Source organism: Pleurodeles waltl, chromosome 12, assembly GCF_031143425.1.
Source record: "Pleurodeles waltl isolate 20211129_DDA chromosome 12, aPleWal1.hap1.20221129, whole genome shotgun sequence".
NCBI lineage: Eukaryota > Metazoa > Chordata > Amphibia > Caudata > Salamandridae > Pleurodeles > Pleurodeles waltl.
This window is the reverse complement of record NC_090451.1, coordinates 169,067,386-169,086,627: the sequence shown is the minus strand read 5'-3', so window position 1 is coordinate 169,086,627 and position 19,242 is coordinate 169,067,386. Positions and strand designations below refer to the sequence as shown.

At 43.4% G+C, this 19,242-nt stretch overlaps 1 protein-coding gene across 1 annotated transcript in view; it reads left to right on the top strand.

The window, feature by feature from the left end:
- The first annotated feature begins 5,711 nt into the window (after nt 1–5,711).
- The window catches only part of MLYCD (malonyl-CoA decarboxylase), a 471,153-nt gene continuing 457,622 nt past the window's right edge, over nt 5,712–19,242 (top strand). The window contains exon 1 of the mRNA XM_069216838.1: nt 5,712–8,675. Within this exon, the coding sequence (XP_069072939.1) occupies nt 8,205–8,675 (471 nt within the window). The 5' untranslated portion in view covers nt 5,712–8,204. The remainder of the gene's footprint in view (nt 8,676–19,242) is intronic.

The following is a 19,242-nucleotide window of genomic DNA, read 5'->3' as shown; positions in this document are numbered from 1 at the left end:
GCTGGTAGGAGGGATTTAAGCCTGGCTCCTGCTTTCAGAACTCATGCTTCAACTGCTGCTGATCCTTTTCTTCTCCAGTTGCGTGCTCTTCTGAATCTTTGAAACCTTGAGAAGAGTTCCTGATTCCTGTCTTTTACAGTGCCCCACTCTGGCTTGGTCTACGTTCAAGTCTGGTAAGGGAAAGACTTCTGCTGTTGCCCCCAGGTCCTTTGGAGTCTTACACCTCAGTGTTGTTGTCAGTTTCAGTCCACGCTGTACTGAGTAAAATAGTCTCTATACAGCAGGCCCCACTATGACTTCACTGTATGACTATTGTTAAGAGTAATCTGCTGGTGTCAGTCCAAAGGGCTTTCTCTAAGCTACCAAGAGGCCTATTATTCATATACCAGTATACCTCTTTACTTTGATTATACTCTGGTCTTGTCTATCTCCTGTCCTATGTTATTTAGAGGCCTCAGTTATACTTTGAACAGCCTGATATTACTTCTTGTCTTCTTGCTAAGTATTACTTCTGAAATCACTCAGTTCTGCCTTCGTTCCCCAACACAAGGAAAGTCTGAAACAAATGGAAGAGTTGCCTGGAGGAGAGATTGAATGGCCCTTATCATGTAATATCTGTAACAAGCGCTGGTGTAAAGCGTGTCGGAATCGCAAGGTGGAACCATGCTACTCACATGAAAAGAGTGAAGGCGGTGGATGAAGAAATGGTGCAAACAACCACTGATTCATAGAATCAAGCTCAAGTGTACAGTTTAGATTCAGAGTGGGTTGAGGGTGAACATTTTGACAGTGAGACTGGTAAAGATAATGTAGTTATAGAAATTCAGATTGATGAAAATGAAGATCCTGGTGAAGGTACCAGTAGTGTTGTCAAGTTTCAAAGGCATGTGTGGCAGCAAGAAAAATTTGTCTCGGACACAAACAATTAGACTCCCGTTGAGAATTTGAGTCTCAAAAACCCCCAGAGGAAAAAGCAGTTCACAGTGAACCGTGCTGCTGAAAGTGATCAGAGTTCAAGTCCACCAGTGGGTGGAGAAGATTCAGCAGTAGTTACTAATGAAGAAGAAAGGGCTGAAGCAAACTGCAGAAGGAACAGGTGGCTAAATCTCACGTTGTTGCAATAAAAGAAGTAAAAATGAGAATAGAATTCTTTGTGAACTATAGTAATGAACAAAACCCAAGAGTGCACTGGAAGCCAGTGAAGTCATTTTCTCCCCTCTGTTAATGCGTCAGATTTTTCAAACCCACACAGAAGTTGCATCGCGATGCTCTGCACCGACTGGAGCCAGACTAGATGTTTCTTAGGAGCCGAAAGTAAACTGTTGACACAATCGATCCTTGACTAAATAACAGCATTGAGCACAGGAACTCTAATGCTGTACTCAAGAAAAGCAAACACCTATCAAAGTTTTGAGGCGAGATAAAAAGATTTGGAAGTATGGCAACATGAGTCCCCAGCCCAAAACTGAAGCCTACGTAAAAGCTTAAGTTGTGAACAGATTTCTCAGGCACAGGAGGAGATTTCTTACATGCAGATCAGTGGAGATCGACCACCAAGCTCAGTCTTACTAGGATTCCCTTTCAAATAGTTTATAGGTATCCAGCAATAGGTTATTGCTGAGCTCTCAGACAGGCAGGCAGGAAGCTGGATTAAGGTTGTTACCCTAGTTGGAAGAAATTTCAAAGATAATTTGGGTGTAATCTGCATACATTAATAATTTTGAACCTATTTGGTATAACAGTTCCTTCAGGCCACACGTGTAAATATTAAAGAGGAGAAGGGGAAAGAACACAGCAATTGTATCTTAAGTCTTTTAGACCAAAAAAGTAGTATAAACATTATTTGTTTCCGGTCTGGTCAACATGCTTTCAGCCAAGATTTGACAAACCCTTGATGCCCATTCCAGACAGTATAGGTGGTAAGGCTGCATGAGCTAGGTCCTAGAATGATGCAGTCCAGAGGCATTAATGCTCATAGGCCTTAATGCTCATAGGCCTCTGGTATCCATCATCCAAAGGTTGTTCAGCAAAGAAACAATCAATTCAGTGCTGCAATCTGGGCGGAACTCTACTTGCTGGCAATCAAGAACAGCACAGAGTTCCATTAAGTCCTGCAGTTGAGAAAAGACTATTCTTTCTAGCAACTTAGAAAGAAATAGCATAACCAACTGCTTATCAGCAGGGTGGGATCTGACCAATGATGAGAGATCTCGGGGACAGAATACACTGCCATGTGAGCTGCAAAACTAGGTCTGCAAGGATACGTGCCAGATGCCGGATCCCACTGAACATGTCAGGCTCCTGGGCAGCTTAGTAGCAAACTTCAGAAAGGAGCACAGCAGAAAGGCCAAGTGCAGAACTAATGAAGATGCCAATTGCTGGGATATTTATCAGGTCTTTCACCTAGGGAAAAGCTAGAGGGGTGGCACTGCCATGCAATATGTTTCTGGAGGAAGAGTACTTTTTTCTGACCAGGGCATATCTTCCATCAATATGGAGGGGATATTTGGGAGTGCTAGATCATATCATGTGGTGTGAATGGGATATAATTTCAAATTCAATTTCAGACCTTGTTTTGCATTAAAGTCAAGGGCTATTTACTGAAACTAGAAGATGACAAGCAGACCCAGTTGCGAGATGTTCCTGGAGTTCGTTTTGCAATTATGAACAGCTCTTTAGAAAGGTTCAGAGTGTCCACTAAGGAAATTTTTTAACTGGTGATTGTAAGACCTGGCCAAACCTTTCTGCTCTTCAAAGTTCTACCTTGCCCTTAGTGAACACTTTTGTGAATCAAGGATTAGCTTTCATGAAACCAGATTTATTGGGTTTTTTTAAAGGTCAACTTTAAAAAACTCAAACTCAAGGTTTGTATATTGACATAATTATAAATAGTAAGAAGCGCGCTTGGATTGGGTTACTGTGAAATGGGGAGGCTGGTAATTTCGCCTACTGTGAATTTTCTCACCTACAGCAAGGGGACATAAGGCATTACATTGCCAGCCTGTTGTGGTGTTTCCTAAAGAGTTCTTGGCTTAGGAGGTGCAAACTGAAAGACAGAATGGAATAGCTAAAGGGCATGTCCAACTTACAAAAACTTAATCTTTGCCCTTTATGCCATCCCAAATCAAATAGATGAGATCAAGTAGGCACCAAACAGAGTTAAGATTCATGTTTCAGGAAATTCTTTATAATTCTGGGAAGGGCCCAAGTCTGAAACCATAGAATTAAGTCACCTTAAACTGACAGTTTCTTTCTGTGGAGGCATACTGTGCTGTGTTTCTTCAAAAACTGACCAAGTGCTTAAGGAAAACAGGCTATGTACTTTACACAAGGAATCCACTATACACAGTCTGCATTTGTCCCACCCTGCTGAACAAGAGGCATGAACTATTAAAACCCCAAGTCAATTTAGTGGGTACCCTCTCCTGCAGACCAGCTGTAATGACCTGTCTGAGTGGAGCACCCTGTCCTTGCTGCAAGATCTTTGAAATGTATGCATTTAGTTAAAGTCTGAACGATGCAGCAGCCAACACTTATCTACCCCAGCAGAAGAGATGGCCGAGCCACTGATGGATCAAGACAGATGCTTGGTTCTGGCTCAGCTTGAGATCCTCGTGGACCATCAAGTCAAAAACTAGCCAAGTTTTCATGGGGTTTATTCTACCATCCTTGATATAACCTTGTGGCGAGAATTAAAAACTATTACATGTGGTTCCTGCAATACCTTTGCTTTAACTTCATATGTCAAGAATTAAAAACTGTTAAATTCTCTAGGGTCACTCCAGATGTTTGCCTTCTGCTGCTGAACCTGTTTTCAGTTGGTCACAGGACTCTGTGCACTTTACCCCTGCTAAAAGGTGAAGTGCATATACCTTTCCCTTTAAACATGGTAAAATTGGCATATACATGATTGGCACATTTACATTACTTATAGTTCCCTAGGCTATAGTACTACCTGCACCAAGGACCTGTAAATGTAATGCAACTAGTGGGCTGCAGCACTCTTTGGGCCACACCCTAAAGTAGCTCCGTAAAACACGCCTCAGGCCTGCCATCAGAGCATAGGGCTGTTTTAAACTGTTATTATGACCTGGCAAAATAAATCTTTTGCCAGGCCTGAACCTTCATTTTCAATATGTATAAAAGTCACTTCTAAGGTATGCCCTAAATGCTCATAGGGCAGGGTGCAATTACATTTCCTAGCAGTGAAAAACTTCCAAAGTCGTTTTTTACTGAATCAAGTCTAGCCTACTGTAGGCGAATAGTGGTGTACTTTATTGCATAGAATAAGTGCTAAATTCAGTTTGGGAACAGCTACAGAAACACTTCTTAATATTATTATTTTGGAAATCTCTAATTAAAAAGTAGGTATTTCTCTGCCTAAAGTTTCTAGGGCCTTTCTGTGAGTGGCCAGTTGCTCTTGGGCTAGTGATGGCTATACCACTAGGAAATGTGTATTGGGGCCAGACAGTGGACAAAAGGGACCTTGGTGTAAAAGGGAATTGGTCTTCCTGACAGGCTGACTGGGGAGCAGTTATGCCCTGCCCCAATTAGATTGTAAATGAGTTTGCCCCAGCACACACAAAAGAACCTGACACAAGGCCTGTCCAGCCTTCTGTTTATCTAGCCCGGCTGGAGCTAAGGACAAGTGGAAGAACTGCTGAGAACTAGTTTTGGGGGTAGACAAAGAAATCCCCATCCTCCACAAGGCTCACACAGGGTATAAAAGAGTCATCCATAGAACCTGAAATCAGAGCACTCCTGGACCTAAGAAGATTCAGAAGGAATGCTTTGATGTCTGGAAAAGTAAGACTGGACATGCTTACCTTGACCCCTTAAGTGACGCTAAAGGACAGTTGCTTGGGGAACTGTGTGAGCTACAGAGACACAAGCTTCCAAAGACCTTTCCAGCTGACCAGACCCAAATGGACCTGACTTGATCTGAGGAGCAAGTCCTAACCCCAAAGTGCTGTACTTTTTAACGCTTACTTGAAGGTTTCACCACATTTGAGGCAGTGCCCCGTGAAGCCTTGCAGCTCTGGAGTGGAAGTCTGCACCATGCAGCTTCTCACTGAAGGCGTCGCTGGGTATCTAAGGTGGGGGGTAGTGGAAAGAACCTGGTCCGTCTCCCAGCCTGCGCTCCATCGCAGACAACCTGGACTTGTCCCTTCACCCAGGTGTGGCATGACCAGATACCTGCAATTGGTGTGTCACATCTTTTGGCACCATTCTACCTCAAACCTTTAAAAATCTCATAACTCAAGTTCTACTGATTTTGATTTTTGTACTTTTGGTGTCATTTTATTTACTGAAATGACTTCTATTTTAAAAAATTGGCTTGAGATTCTTTTTGTGCTGTGTTTCTTTTTTAATTTCATTACTGTATGAGTACTGCATAAATACTTTACACATTGCCTCCAAGTTAAGCTTGTTGCTTGTGTTCCAGGCTACCAGAGGATGAAGCACTGGCTTATTTAGCAACTTTTATGGTTCACCATAACAAGGATTGTGAGTGTCATTTGAAGAGGTTATCAACTGTTGATGAATTAGAAGAGAAAAATATGCCTGTGTAATGGTTAATTCCACAACGTGAAACTAGACTTTCCAGCTTGACCAAATTGGGTGAAGATAGGAAAATATTTTATTTCACAATGCCTTATTCATTATTGCACAACAGGACTATGAAATACACAAGCTCAGGATGTGCACTGGTACAAAATTATGTTGTGTTTTATTTAAAAGACTATCATTTTGCTCACTGTACAATAAGAATCTAGTCAACATATAGGCTGCACAACAACTACCTTGTGTCTAAGTTCACTAATGCCATTGCAGGCCTCAAAAAAATAAAAATAAATGTTACTAGACCTGAAGGTCGAGCAGCCTGGATAATCTACTCGACCTAACTGTAATGTACTTGACCCAGAAACTGATCTCAAATTGTGTGATCTTAGGTGAATACTGTATTTTACAGTTGCCTTTTTCGTCATTCCCACATCAGCGCACCTTCAATTATGTGAGTTCAGCATTTTTTTTTTATTAAATACACTAAACGTTTGCTCCATGTACAATAAATCTAGCCCACATACAGGGTACACATGATCCATGCATGACTTGACTCTTAGTTTACCAACAGCTTTTCCATCAGGGCAGGAGTGTCTCAGTTTGTTTAAACACTCACTTTTAATAAATGTGTTTCTAATTATGTGGTAGCACACTGTCATTTACAGACAATAAATTTCCAAGAAATGTCCAAAAACCTTCCCACTAACTTGCAGTTTTACTGATAACACTATATAGTGTATTAACAATAATCTGTGAAAATTGTGTTTCAGAAAACATTTATCATTTGCGTATCACCAAGCCAAGTGTTCTGACTTATCTTTCTATAAATATATTGTTTTAATCACACAGAAGTGAAAAAAATGGTCTTTGACGCCACCTGAAATATATTTTGAAATGTTTGCAAAGTTGACTTGGTTACATAAATGTTGTGTGTTAGGAAAATCCTGATACCAAAAGCTTTTCATTTCACATAAGTCAGAGTTCACCTTAAAAAGTCCTGGAACTCTGCAGTCACAAGGAAAAGTATTTGCATTGCAAGAAGACTAACTGACTTTTGACCTCCTCCCTGAACACAGAGCAAACGTGACAAGAAAAATATTTAAAGGCATTTTAATTGTTAATTCAGTTTCTGACTGAACAGAACACCAGGTGGAGCAGAATCTAAAAATAGCTCGACCTCATAAAATAAAACTCACCATAGCGAGAGGTCGATTAGATTTTTTGAGCCCTGCATTGTTGTCATGGCTGGTAGAGTTATGAATATTACTACGGTCATATATAAAAACTTTTTATAAAAGCCTCTCAAATGCACTGATTTGATCTGATGCATGACGATCAAATGCACAGTGCAGTGATTTGATCTTTTACATGAAGGAAAAGCTCTTCTGCACATTTAAAGAAATTCACCTTTTGAATTTCGAAGAGTCTTTGTCCTGTCTTTTTTTCTTCTTAAATGTCTGTTGCACGATTTACATGCCCAACATTTTCATGGTTCTGCTCGTGCATGGACTTTTGGGAGTTAATCCTCATCCTTGGCTCCGTTACCTTTCTCAATTGTTGGCTTGCCCACCTCTACTCAGCAGGTTGAAAAGAAGAGGTGGGGGGTCAACAAATTAACAGAGCGTGCTGAACAGAGCCAAAGGTCTGGCTTGGCTCTTTAGAGACAAGCATAAGTTGAGCCTTTTCTGCTATGTAAATCATACAACAAACCACGTTAAATATAATAAATACATTTTTTACCCAAAATCACACAATTTGATAAGTTGGGAAGCCACAATTAATTCAGGATTTTTTGTTTCACTTTGTAGGAGTCAGTCAATAAATGTTTATCTGCCGGTCAGTCCTTTTTTTTTTTTTTTAACTAAAATGTTAATGCTTTGTTTTTACTTCTTTGTGCATGAGGGGTAAAGAGAGGGTGGCAGGCAAAACATGAAAGCTTGGCTGGTTATGGGCTCGAGGTTCCAACAAGACCTCGAGCCAGGCTTCAAACTCGAGCTTTCAGGGGGCTCGCCGACCTTCATTGAAAAACAGCCTGTCCTACCAGATTGGTAGGTTGCACGCAAAAGGTAGCGGAAAAAAACATTTAGATGTAAATATAATCCGGGACTTTCTAACCAAACTTTAGAGTATACACAAATTCTTAGCGGTATGGAAGCTGGTTAGTAACTGCCATTGAAACTTGTAAACTTAGCCAGATCTTGCCCAGGCCCTCCAAACTGGTCTGGTGGTGGGAGCTATGCGAAATATATTTACTCATAAGGTTTTAGCACGGAAACAGTTACACTTAGAAAATTCTTAATACTGTTCCCTGTCCTTTAAACACTTAGAATTGTACTGGGCGGGCTGTAAAATAACTACGATATTCTAAAAAGAACTCTGCATCCCACTGACAGTGCCGTGCTGAATACTGCAAGAAGTATAGGAGCCAAGCGTCTCTGTTGATGAACTAAAAAAAAAAAGCATGTCAATATCACATGCAATGACAGTGCCATTCCCAACATGGCGGTTAAGAGCACGCAAGATGCATAAAACCTTGCCGTTGATTGGTTGAAGCTGAGTAACGGATTTGATGGTTCGTTAATGGGGGACCAGGAAGCAGCAAGGTACACACAGCTGATCTCCTGTCCGCCGTGTAGGCCATGAACTTGCTCTCGCTGCGCAAAGCTTGTCGGCTCTTGGGCACGCTGCCCTCCCGTCGTCCGTTGACCATGGATGAACTTCTGAGCCGCTGTGTGCCCCAGTTGCCCCCGTACGAAGCTCGGGGGCGGAATCCGCCACCTCCAGAACTGCAAAGCAATGACTTCATGTCCAAGTACCGCACCCTGGAGCTCGCTGACCGCGCCGGACTCCTGCGCAGTTTGGCAACGAACTTCGGAAGAGAGCACGGCAGAGTAGCCGAACTTTGCGCAGCCGTGCTGCAGGTGCAAGACCGCGGGACTGCCGCCGTGCTGCAGGCTGAGGACCGCCTGCGCCATCATCTGTGTCCCAGGTACCGGCTTCTCTTCACGAACCTCAGTGCCGCTCCCGGCGGCGTCAAATTTTTACTGGACTTGAGGGCAGACCTGCTGCAAAACCTGGAGCCTGCGACCTCCGAAGGATCGGAGCTCAGGGTAAGTGAAGGCATTTCACGAGGAGGGTAAAGTTAATCGGACCTTGTTGTGTTGAATCTGCCAGAGCTACAGCGCATGTTTTGTCTATTGTCCAATCCCGGAGCCCGCTTTGCACCCGCCCACCTGACCGACACAGCCAGCTCCGCCCCGTACTGGGACTGTGACTTGATTCCCAGTTGGCTTGGGTTGCACAAGAGGTGCGAAAACCCCGTCTTTTAAAAAGTGCAGCTGTCTATTGGCCTGTCTCAGTTGCCGGACTCATTAGAAGTTGCTTAAAGTCTTGTACGCCACTGCCTCTGCGCCCTTTAGGTCCTTACCAAATAGTTACGCAGGCCACACCCCCTTAATCCCATTTGCCTGTACCTTAACAGCAGGAATCTTTGGTCAGCAGCAGAGGTCTTCTTCACCCGGCCAAAACATGTGTTGCTCTAATGCAATGATAACATCAGGGCTTTAGTGGCATGAATAAAAGTTGTGGGGCCCTAAAAGCGCCATCGCCTTTGTAATTAAGGACTTATAATACATTTACAGTTTTACCTAGCTGATATTTTAATGCCTTGCTAAGCTTTCTTTTATTCCATCGTTTTATCTCCACATCATTGTAAAATTCTCTCTCTCTTTCCCCTTCATCAATTTTCCCTCTAGTGCACCCTTTTCACTCTCTAAAGCACTTCACCACCACAAACACACAATCACCTGTCAGGACTGCAATTTCTTTTAATTTCACCTCTCAATATTTTGACAGCTGTTTACCTCTTTTACACACATTTGCATGGAATGACAAGTGTAACTGACGTATGTGACCATTGCTTTTCGGAACAACTTTGGAACCACTGAGAGAAACTCCTGCCTCCAGCCACAACTCCAGAGCTCTCAATCATGGCCCAGTCATTGCAGTGTTTATCGTCAAAATCCGGTTCTTAAAAAACACCTGCGAGGGTTCACAGCGCTCCTCATGGCAGTTGTTTCTTGTGTGTTTTCGGACCGCTACCCAGCCTATAGAGTTTAATCCAAGGTTTTTTTTTTCCCCTGATCATTTGTCTGGCTTTCCATATATTTGGAACATTAACTTTCAGTAACATTTCTTAAATTCGTGTTTTCCCAATATCCCCTAAATGTTCTGAGCATAGAGGGTCGCCCATCTGGCAGAATGTATTTGTTTTCAGAAGTGACATAAACATTGTTATGTTTTTTTTTCTTGTATATTGATTTTTGCCATCTTCTTTTCATCTATCCTCTGTAGCTTCTTGAAGATCTCTCAGTTCACTCAAAGAAGTTTGAATGGAACTCAAAAGAAACAATTTGCATTTTGCATAGTATTTATTCATCATTCTCAGTTTCCTGAACCACCGTTTTATTCTCAGGTGCATAATATTTGGCTACTTGATCAGCATAGTTATTTCCAAGAGTAACTAAATATTTTCCAGCCTTATAGGTTGCACACTTGACTACAGAAGACTCTTTTGGTTTCTCTATTGCTGTCAACAGATCTAGTATATAGAGACTATTCCTTATGGGAGCTCCAGAATATGTGATAAAGCCTCTCCGTAACCACAGTTGACAAAAATCATACACCCCCTCATGCACTGCTTTAATCAACTCTGGTGTTAGGTCTTTATTGGGAATTAGTCACACCCCCATGCCTGGTATTTTTACTTCTGTGTCAAGGAAGCCTCCCATTTGGTAGGAAAATTTAGCAGGAAATGCTTTTGGAAAGGACGTGCCTTCAGCCGTGGCTTTCACGGCAGCCCATATGTCATCGCCCGGTTTCGTTCCAGAACTAGTTACTGCAGCAACAGCAGCCGTGGCCACTGCTGATTTCCCTGCTTCATCAGCCAGTGTATTTCCAGCAAAGTGTATTCCAATGCGCTGGTGTCCAAGTGTATGTACAACGTGGACATTCAGTAGCATTTCCTTCAGATCTGCTACTTTCCCCCACAGAAGTCTGTGTTTGATTGTGTTACCTTTGGAATCTTTAAACTCATTCTGGCGCCAGTAATGCAGATATTCGTTGATGGACTGGAAACAATAGTACAAATCACAGACAATCGGAGTTAGCTGTGCAGGATCCGTATTTTCCAGTGCCATCACCAGAGCCTTTAGCTCTGCCAGTTCTGCAGTGCAGTCCGCTAGGGTTACCGTAAAAGTATGTTGTGGATAGAATTTATCCTCCATATAGGCGCTCACGACTGCGCAAGCAATGGAGTATTGATGCTTTGTGCCTGTTGCAGGTTGTGCTGAGCCATCGGTGTACATGACTCTTTGATATTGATCAATAGGCAATGTATTTGCGTGAACTGGGTATTCTAGTTCATATTGAAAAAATTCTTGAGTTTGTAACTTTGGGTCAAAAATGTAGTCGACATCAGTGGCTGTCAAAGACGTTGCCCATTGAATCCAACGTGGCTGTAATGCTATAGCGTTTGGAAAGCTGGCTTTGGTAACAGCCTCAAGAGCTGGAATTGGAGATACGACAATAATGCGTTTCCACTGGGCCAGTGGTCTTTCTTTAATAAAAGCCATCTGAACAGCAGTGAGTTTTTCCCGGTGAGTCCAGAAAGGAATGAGATTGCCATGTATCAGTATACTAATATCTGTCAGGCGTTTTTATATTATCTCTATTTCTAAGATTTTATCTATTTTGTCGGGTCTCCGTATGTGGAGATTCTCCGCTTTCTTTTTTAGATGTTTGTTGTTTTTTGCCCCAGCGTTGCTTAGAACTCTCAGGAGCTTGCTTGAATCTTTATTAGATTTACCCTGAAACAGTAGTTTTGTGGGTCTGGCCTCAGACTATCTCGACCAATGTTAGAGTAGGTCTCCACGATAATCTTTGGCAGCTCACGTTCTTGATCCTGTGGAGGAACATCCCGGAGCCACATGCGTACTGCTAATGCAATTGCTTCCTCTTTAAGGTTACTTAATATGATTGAATATACTGTGGCAAAATTGCCCATAAGTTGCATCCCCAAGTCCAGGGCCGGGGCAGCCCCGTATTCATCTTGATTTTTTATTTTTTTAACACTTCCGGTAAATTGGCAAGTGTTGGTGTGCCGTGTGCGATAGTGTAGAGCGTGGCAAATACTGTGCCCCATGTATTGTAGTTATCTACTGTGGGAACCATCCCGAATGGCAAGCACTTAGTTAATATTCCATGCTTATCCTGAGGTCCTGTATGGGGAAATATTGCTTCCAGTGCATTTATTTTTTGAGCTAACCAAAACAAAATCTCTTCTCGTTTGGCGGGTATTTTACCCATGATCGAATGTACAGTCGCAGGATCAATACCTGGCGTTACTGCATGTGGTTGTGCCTGGGCAGCACATGCCGGGTTTGTATTTAATATTTGCATTACAAACTGTACTAATTGTCTGTATATTGCAGTAAGCTCAGCATATAAGCAAAGGACTTCAGATACCTTGAAGGCTGCTGCAGCAGGGTGCGGTGTATATGTGGCCAATAAAGGCCAGGTAGGACCATCAGTACTTAGCGGACCTAACCTTACGTGTAGAATTGTATGTGGTAGGGCACCATAATGCCAATTATTATGTTCTTGATAAGATAGAGTTATTTCTAGATATGCATATGCTCTATATTGTGCAGGTATGTTTGCAGGTGTATAGTGGTGAAATGTATTTGTGTTCCCATCAGCTGCTGGAAATGTGACTAGAATAGAAAATGTCTGTTCTAAAGGCTGGATGAGCCTCAACAACAAATGTAACAGGACCCCCCGGGCCATTAGGCCATGTGCCAATAAATGTGCAGTAAGGGGTGGTCGCATATTGACTGCAATTGCTGCCTGTTGCGGGTTCGCCATGATGAATGGTTAATTTTGTTCAGAGATAAGCACACCAAATGGGGATTATCCTTTTAGGGTTCAAGCTTGAACAACCTACAGTGTTAGTTAGGTACTCCCTACTTAGCTGAGGAGGAAAATCTTCAATACCACGGATGTCTCCGTATATAGTACTGAGGTGTCTTTGCATGTAGTGAGACAGAGATACTCGGGAGGACCTGAAAATTTGTGTCTGACTAAACGTTGGTGGCGCCATGTCGCGTAGGCTCTCATTATCCTGATGAGACTACTGGACTCGGGCGGCAGAATCACTTGCAAAGTGGGGGACTGAGTCCGAACCCACTACAGGTGACACCTGTCGGCCTATTCCGGGTTTTGTTCCAGCTAGCTAGCAGTGCCTCCTCTTCACCCAAGATCAGGGATGATTGGGCAACCGAGCGCATGACACAAATGACTCCTCGGGGAAATCGTGGTCACTCAGATCTCATCCGTTTCTCCCAGATACATTAGTCTCGTGTATGCAAGGACAATCAGAGGCAGAGTATAGTTCAATAAGGCTTTATTGAAGTAACTGCATCTTAGACAATAAATCATGAATTGCAATAACTAGGACGATGAAGCATGACAGGGTTAAAATTGTGACAAGGAGAGTGAAACATAAAAATAACACTATTATATTGTAACTACAGAGTTTTTAGAATAGTTCCTACCTAGACTGTTGGAGCACAGCATGTTAAGCTCTAATTCTGCCCTTCAGGTTCCCCTGGGAAGAAATCATCCCTCATACCTGAGCAAGAGGCCGTAGTCTACATAAGCAGCTGCAGTGAAGCACTCTGCAATCAGCATACGGTCGTGGTCATGTGGCTGAAATCTCCCTCTAACATACATGGGTCAAAGTAGTGTTTTTAAAATAAAACAGCTGATGTTCCAAGAAAGGATCCCCACGTAATAGTGTATATATTTCTGTGAACATTAGTGACAAAGCGTACCACTTTTGCCGGCAACCTATCTTACTGCAGCCTTGAGAAAAGCACAGAGTGAAAGAAATGTCTTGTTTAAGAATACAGTGCTGGCCTAGGCAAAGAACAGCTAGATAGAGAAAATAAAACAAGACCGTAAATGTGGCTATTGTTAAAACGAAGCTAATTAAAATATATCTGGGTTAAAGTGCACACTTGCAGGCTTAGTTTGCTAAAATAATGTGTATGAAGCTATAACTGAAATGGCTACACCAACCTTACTATCTGTAAAGATGGTCACATTCACATTTTTTGACAGGCAACACAATCTTGTCAACTCTGGCTGAGTTTACATTCAGCAGATTGGATGCTTCAAAAATTTCAGAAATGGAACATACTGCATAGACTGCCTTCAATTATCCATATTGGTCTCGCAAACAAGAACCATCAGCTAATCAAGTGAGATCAGCCATCTCCAGAAATGTTTATTTAATATCTGGTCTTGGTTTGGTACATGATTCAGTAACTGCTATGCAGTTGTGTTCACTTTCATCATCTTTATCTTCATTTTCATCAGAGCCTTTATCTTCACAACCTTTTTCTGGAATAGGAAGCAGTGTTGCCCATAAAGCATTCAGATCTCTTAATCGAGATGTTCTCTGCTGCAAGTATGACTTGCTCTTATCTGGTTAATTGACTGTCATGTGCTGAGGTCTTGTATGTGTTAATTGAATCTCAGCTGAATGTGGAATCTTAGAGTATGGTCCATTATTACTAGTTTAGTTTGTTAAATAGCGAAACAGATTGCTGCAACTGCTTTCAGACAGCTAGGAAAAAGTATTGGTTCTAGATTCAACACAACTGAAAGGTATGCTTCTGGTCCCCTGAGCCCTCCTGGATTCCAGGTAGGTATTGTAGGAGGCTGGACTGGCTTGTAGTGGGTACCAAGGGGTACTTACACCTTGCACCACGCCCAGGTATCTCTTATTAGTGTAGAGGGGTGTCTAGCAGCTTAGGCTGATAGAAAAGGTAGCTTTGCAGAGCAGCTTAGGCTGAACTAGGAGACGAGTGAAGCTCCTACAGTACCACTAGTGTCATATGCACAATATCATAAGAAAACACAATACACAGATATACTAAAAATAAAGGTACTTTATTTTTAAGACAATATGCCAAAAGTATCTTAGTGAGTACCCTCAGTATGAGGATAGCAGATATACACAAGATATATGTACACAATTCCAAAATATGGAGTAATATCAATAGAAAACAGTGCAAGCAATGTATAGTCACAATAGAATGCAATGGGGGCACATAGGGATAGGGGCAACACAAACCATATACTCTAGAAGTGGAATGCGAACCACGAATGGACCCCAAACCTATGTGACCTTGTAGAGGGTCGCTGGGACTGTAAGAAAACAGTGAGGGTTAGAAAAATAGCCCACCCCAAGACCATGAAAAGTGGGTGCAAAGTGCTCCTAAGTTCCCCAAAGAGCACAGAAGTCGTGATAGGGGAATTCTGCAGGAAAGACCAACACCAGCAATGCCACAACAATGGATTTCCAGACGAGAGTACCTGTGGAACAAGGGGACCAAGTCCAAAAGTCACGATCAAGTCGGGAGTGGGCAGATGCCCAGGATTGCCAGTTGTGGGTGCAAAGAAGCTGCCACCGGATGGTAGAAGCTGTGGATTCTGCACGAACGGCAAGGGCTAGAAACTTCCCCTTTGGAGGATGGATGTCCCACGTCGTGAAGAGTCGTGCAGAGGTGTTTTCGTGCAGAAAGACCGCCAACAAGCCTTGCTAGCTGCAAAGGTCGCGGTTAGGGTTTTTGGATGCTGCTGTGGCCCAGGAGGGACCAGGATGTCGCCAATTGCATGAGGAGACAGAGGGGGCGTCCAGCAAGACAAGGAGCCCACTCAGAAGCGAGCAGCACCCGCAGAAGTGCCGGAACAGGCACTACGAAGTGGAGTGAACCAGAGCTCACCTGAAGTCACAAATGAGAGTCCCACGACGCCGGAGGACAACTCAGGAGGTTGTTCACTTCAGGTTAGAGTGCCGGGGACCCAGGCTTGGCTGTGCACAAAGGAAATCCTGGAAGAGTGCACAGGAGCCGGAGTAGCTGCAAAACACGCGGTTCCCAGCAATGCAGTCTAGCGTGGGGAGGCAAGGACTTACCTCCACCAAACTTGGACTGAAGAGTCACTGGACTGTGGGAGTCACTTGGACAGAGTTGCTGAGTTCACGGGACCTCGCTCGTCGTGCTGAGAGGAGACCCAGAGTACTGGTGATGCAGTTCTTTGGTGCCTGCGGTTGCAGGGGGAAGATTCTGTCGACCCACGGGCGATTTTTTTCGGAGCTTCTAGTGCAGAGAGGAGGCAGACTACCCCCACAGCATGCACCACCAGGAAAACAGTCGAGAAGGCGGCAGGATCTGCATTACAAGGTTGCAGTAGTCGTCTTTGCTACTTTGTTGCAGTTTTGCAGGCTTCCAGCGCGGTCAGCAGTCGATTCCTTGGCAGAAGGTGAAGAGAGAGATGCAGAGGAACTCTGATGAGCTCTTGCATTCGTTATCTAAAGAATTCCCCAAAGCAGAGACCCTAAATAGCCAGAAAAGGAGGTTTGGCTACCTAGGAGAGAGGGGAGGCTAGCAACATCTGAAGGAGCCTATCAGAAGGAGTCTCTGACGTCACCTGCTGGCACTGGCCACTCAGAGCAGTCCAGTGTGCCAGCAGCACCTCTGTTTCCAAGATGGCAGAGGTCTGGAGCATACTGGAGGAGCTCTGGGCACCTTCCAGGGGAGGTGCAGGTCAGGGGAGTGGTCACTCCCCTTTCCTTTGTCCAGTTTCGTGCCAGAGCAGGGCTGAGGGATCCCTGAACCGGTGCAGACTGGCTTATGCAGAGATGGGCACCATCTGTGCCCATCAAAGCATTTCCAGAGGCTGGGGGAGGCTACTCCTCCCCAGCCCTGACACCTTTTTCCAAAGGGAGAGGGTGTAACACCCTCTCTCTGAGGAAGTCCTTTGTTCTGCCTTCCTGGGCCAAGCCTGGCTGGACCCCAGGAGGGCAGAAACCTGTCTGAGGGGTTGGCAGCAGCAGCAGCTGCAGTGAAACCCCGGGAAAAGTAGTTTGGCAGTACCCGGGTCTGAGCTAGAGACTCGAGGGATCATGGAATTGTCTCCCCAATGCCAGAATGGCATTGGGGTGACCATTCCATGATCTTAGACATGTTACATGGCCATGTTCGGAGTTACCATTGTGACGCTATACATATGTCGTGACATATGTATAGTGCACGCGTGTAATGGTGTCCCCGCACTCACAAAGTCCGGGGAATTTGCCCTGAACAATGTGGGAGCACCTTGGCTAGTGCCAGGGTGCCCACACACTAAGTAACTTAGCACCCAACCTTTACCAGGTAAAGGTTAGACATATAGGTGACTTATAAGTTACTTAAGTGCAGTGGTAAATGGCTGTGAAATAACGTGGATGTTATTTCACTCAGGCTGCACTGGCAGGCCTGTGTAAGAATTGTCAGATCTCCCTATGGGTGGCACAAGAAATGCTGCAGCCCATAGGGATCTCCTGGAACCCCAATACCCTGGGCACCCCAGTACCATATACTAGGGAATTATAAGGGTGTTCCAGTATGCCAATATGAATTGGTGAAATTGGTCACTAGCCTGTTAGTGACAATTGGTACAGAGAGAGCATAACCACTGAGGTTCTGGTTAGCAGAGCCTCAGTGAGACAGTTAGGCACCACACAGGGAACACATACATATAGGTCACAAACTTATGAGCACTGGGGTCCTGGCTAGCAGGGTTCCAGTGACACATAACAAACATACTGAAAACATAGGGTTTTCACTATGAGCACTGGGCCCTGGCTGGCAGGATCCCAGTGAGACAGTGAAAACACCCTGACATACACTCACAAACAGGCCAAAAGTGGGGGTAACAAGGCTAGAAAGAGGCTACTTTCTCACAGGGATTGATAATGCTCAGCTACCTCTCTCACGGCAGTACAGAAAGGTCAAATGACAGTTTTATTAATTTTCCTTAGGTCCTGCACAAAGTGTTGTTTCCCACTGTTTCTTTATCTTCATGATGGGAGAGTTGCTAGGGCTACCAAGCACACACCGAAGGATTCCCTGCTTCATCATTTTCTTAGTACCAGGTTTCTTCTTCTGCCTCATTCAAAAGATTATAGCAGCAAGCTTCATTCTAAACTGGTTCAGCACTTTTATCAGTCCCATCTTTTAGCAGAGCAATCCCACACCTCTTATGTGACAGCATGCTTTAATCCAGAAGTAGGTAATCTTTTGTTAAAGTTGGAAACAATTGAACTCTTGAATCTTGTGATTTGATTTTGCACACTGAATCCTCATCTTGCTTCTCAGGAGCAACACAGTTTGGTGTGCTATAAATCACATAATTAATTTTGCAAAGCAAGTCTCTGCCCAATAAATTCACAGGACTTGAATCACAAATAATGAAATTAACTGATTTTTATTTTCCATTTGTCCTTTTGAACTCTGACATCTGCTGTAACCTGCTTAACAATTTGTTTATTACTGAGCCCCACAACTGGGGCTTCTGTCCCAGAGAGTGGTAGATTCAGAACTTTCACAGAATGAATTGTAGGACGGGTAGCCCCATTGCCACTTAAAAATGAAATGGGGTAGCCATTGACCTCTTCATCAATGCACAAGCCTATTTGGTCTACCTGTAGGACTGCTCCAAGCAAGCAGTCCTCCTTTTCACCCAGGAACCTTTATTTTGACCTATTCCCTGAAGGAAAGCGAGAAGAATCAATGGATTCTGTTGGTTACCCTGGACTATATGACATTTTGTTTTTTATGTTTTCCTGAAACACTGGGACTGAAGGCACTGTCATGCAAAACGGTTTCTGATCATGCATACTCTACATTGATTGAGTTGGGGCTATTGACTGTGTTTTTCTGCACCTGGCCAGTAATCTAATTCTGTAGTGTAGCTGGATTTCGTCTACATGAATGTATCCGGTGCTCAATTTTACCACGGGAGTGACAAGCAGTGTTCTTCAACATTTGAACGTTTACATTAATTCCAGAATTGTTTACCATCCCTTTTTCCTCCACCTTGCATTTGCATTGACCCATTTCCAATTCTCACACATGGCATTAGAGTCATCCCGTTCACTCCAGAATTTCCTAATTGGACATAACTCAAATCTGAACCCATCAACTGAATACAAGCACTCCTCTCAAAGGTTTTTGTCTATGCAACCATTAGTTTCTCCTTGATTCTCTTATGCTTTGCATTAAACTAATCACTACTGTATTTGGCCAGCTTCAAAGTCTCATCAATACTCTCTCTGCCAGCACATTTCACTTTGCAGTTTGTGATTACTAAGATATGGGTACAAACCCATAATGGAAGAAGATATGAAACCACTGACACCATCTTTCCAGGGATCATTGACTCCACTATGCTTCTTGAAAATCTGCATGAGCCTCTCATAATAAGCATGCACCGACTCTTTCGGGTCCTGTGAGTTTTTCAAACTTTTTGCCCAATTGATATTCTTTCCAGGCACATTCTTTTTTTCAAATGTTCATTCTCTTGTCTATATTTGTGATCTTTCTCCTCAGAAGGAGCATCCCTAGCTCTTTCTTCAGTTGGTCAAGCAAAAGCAACCTTATATTCATACCATAAATCACTAGGGATTATAATTTGTAATAATTCAAATCAGTGCACAGCATTTCTGAAATTGTTGTAAACATATGAACCTTCTTGTAGCAGCTTTCATTCTCCGCTTGCTATTTATGA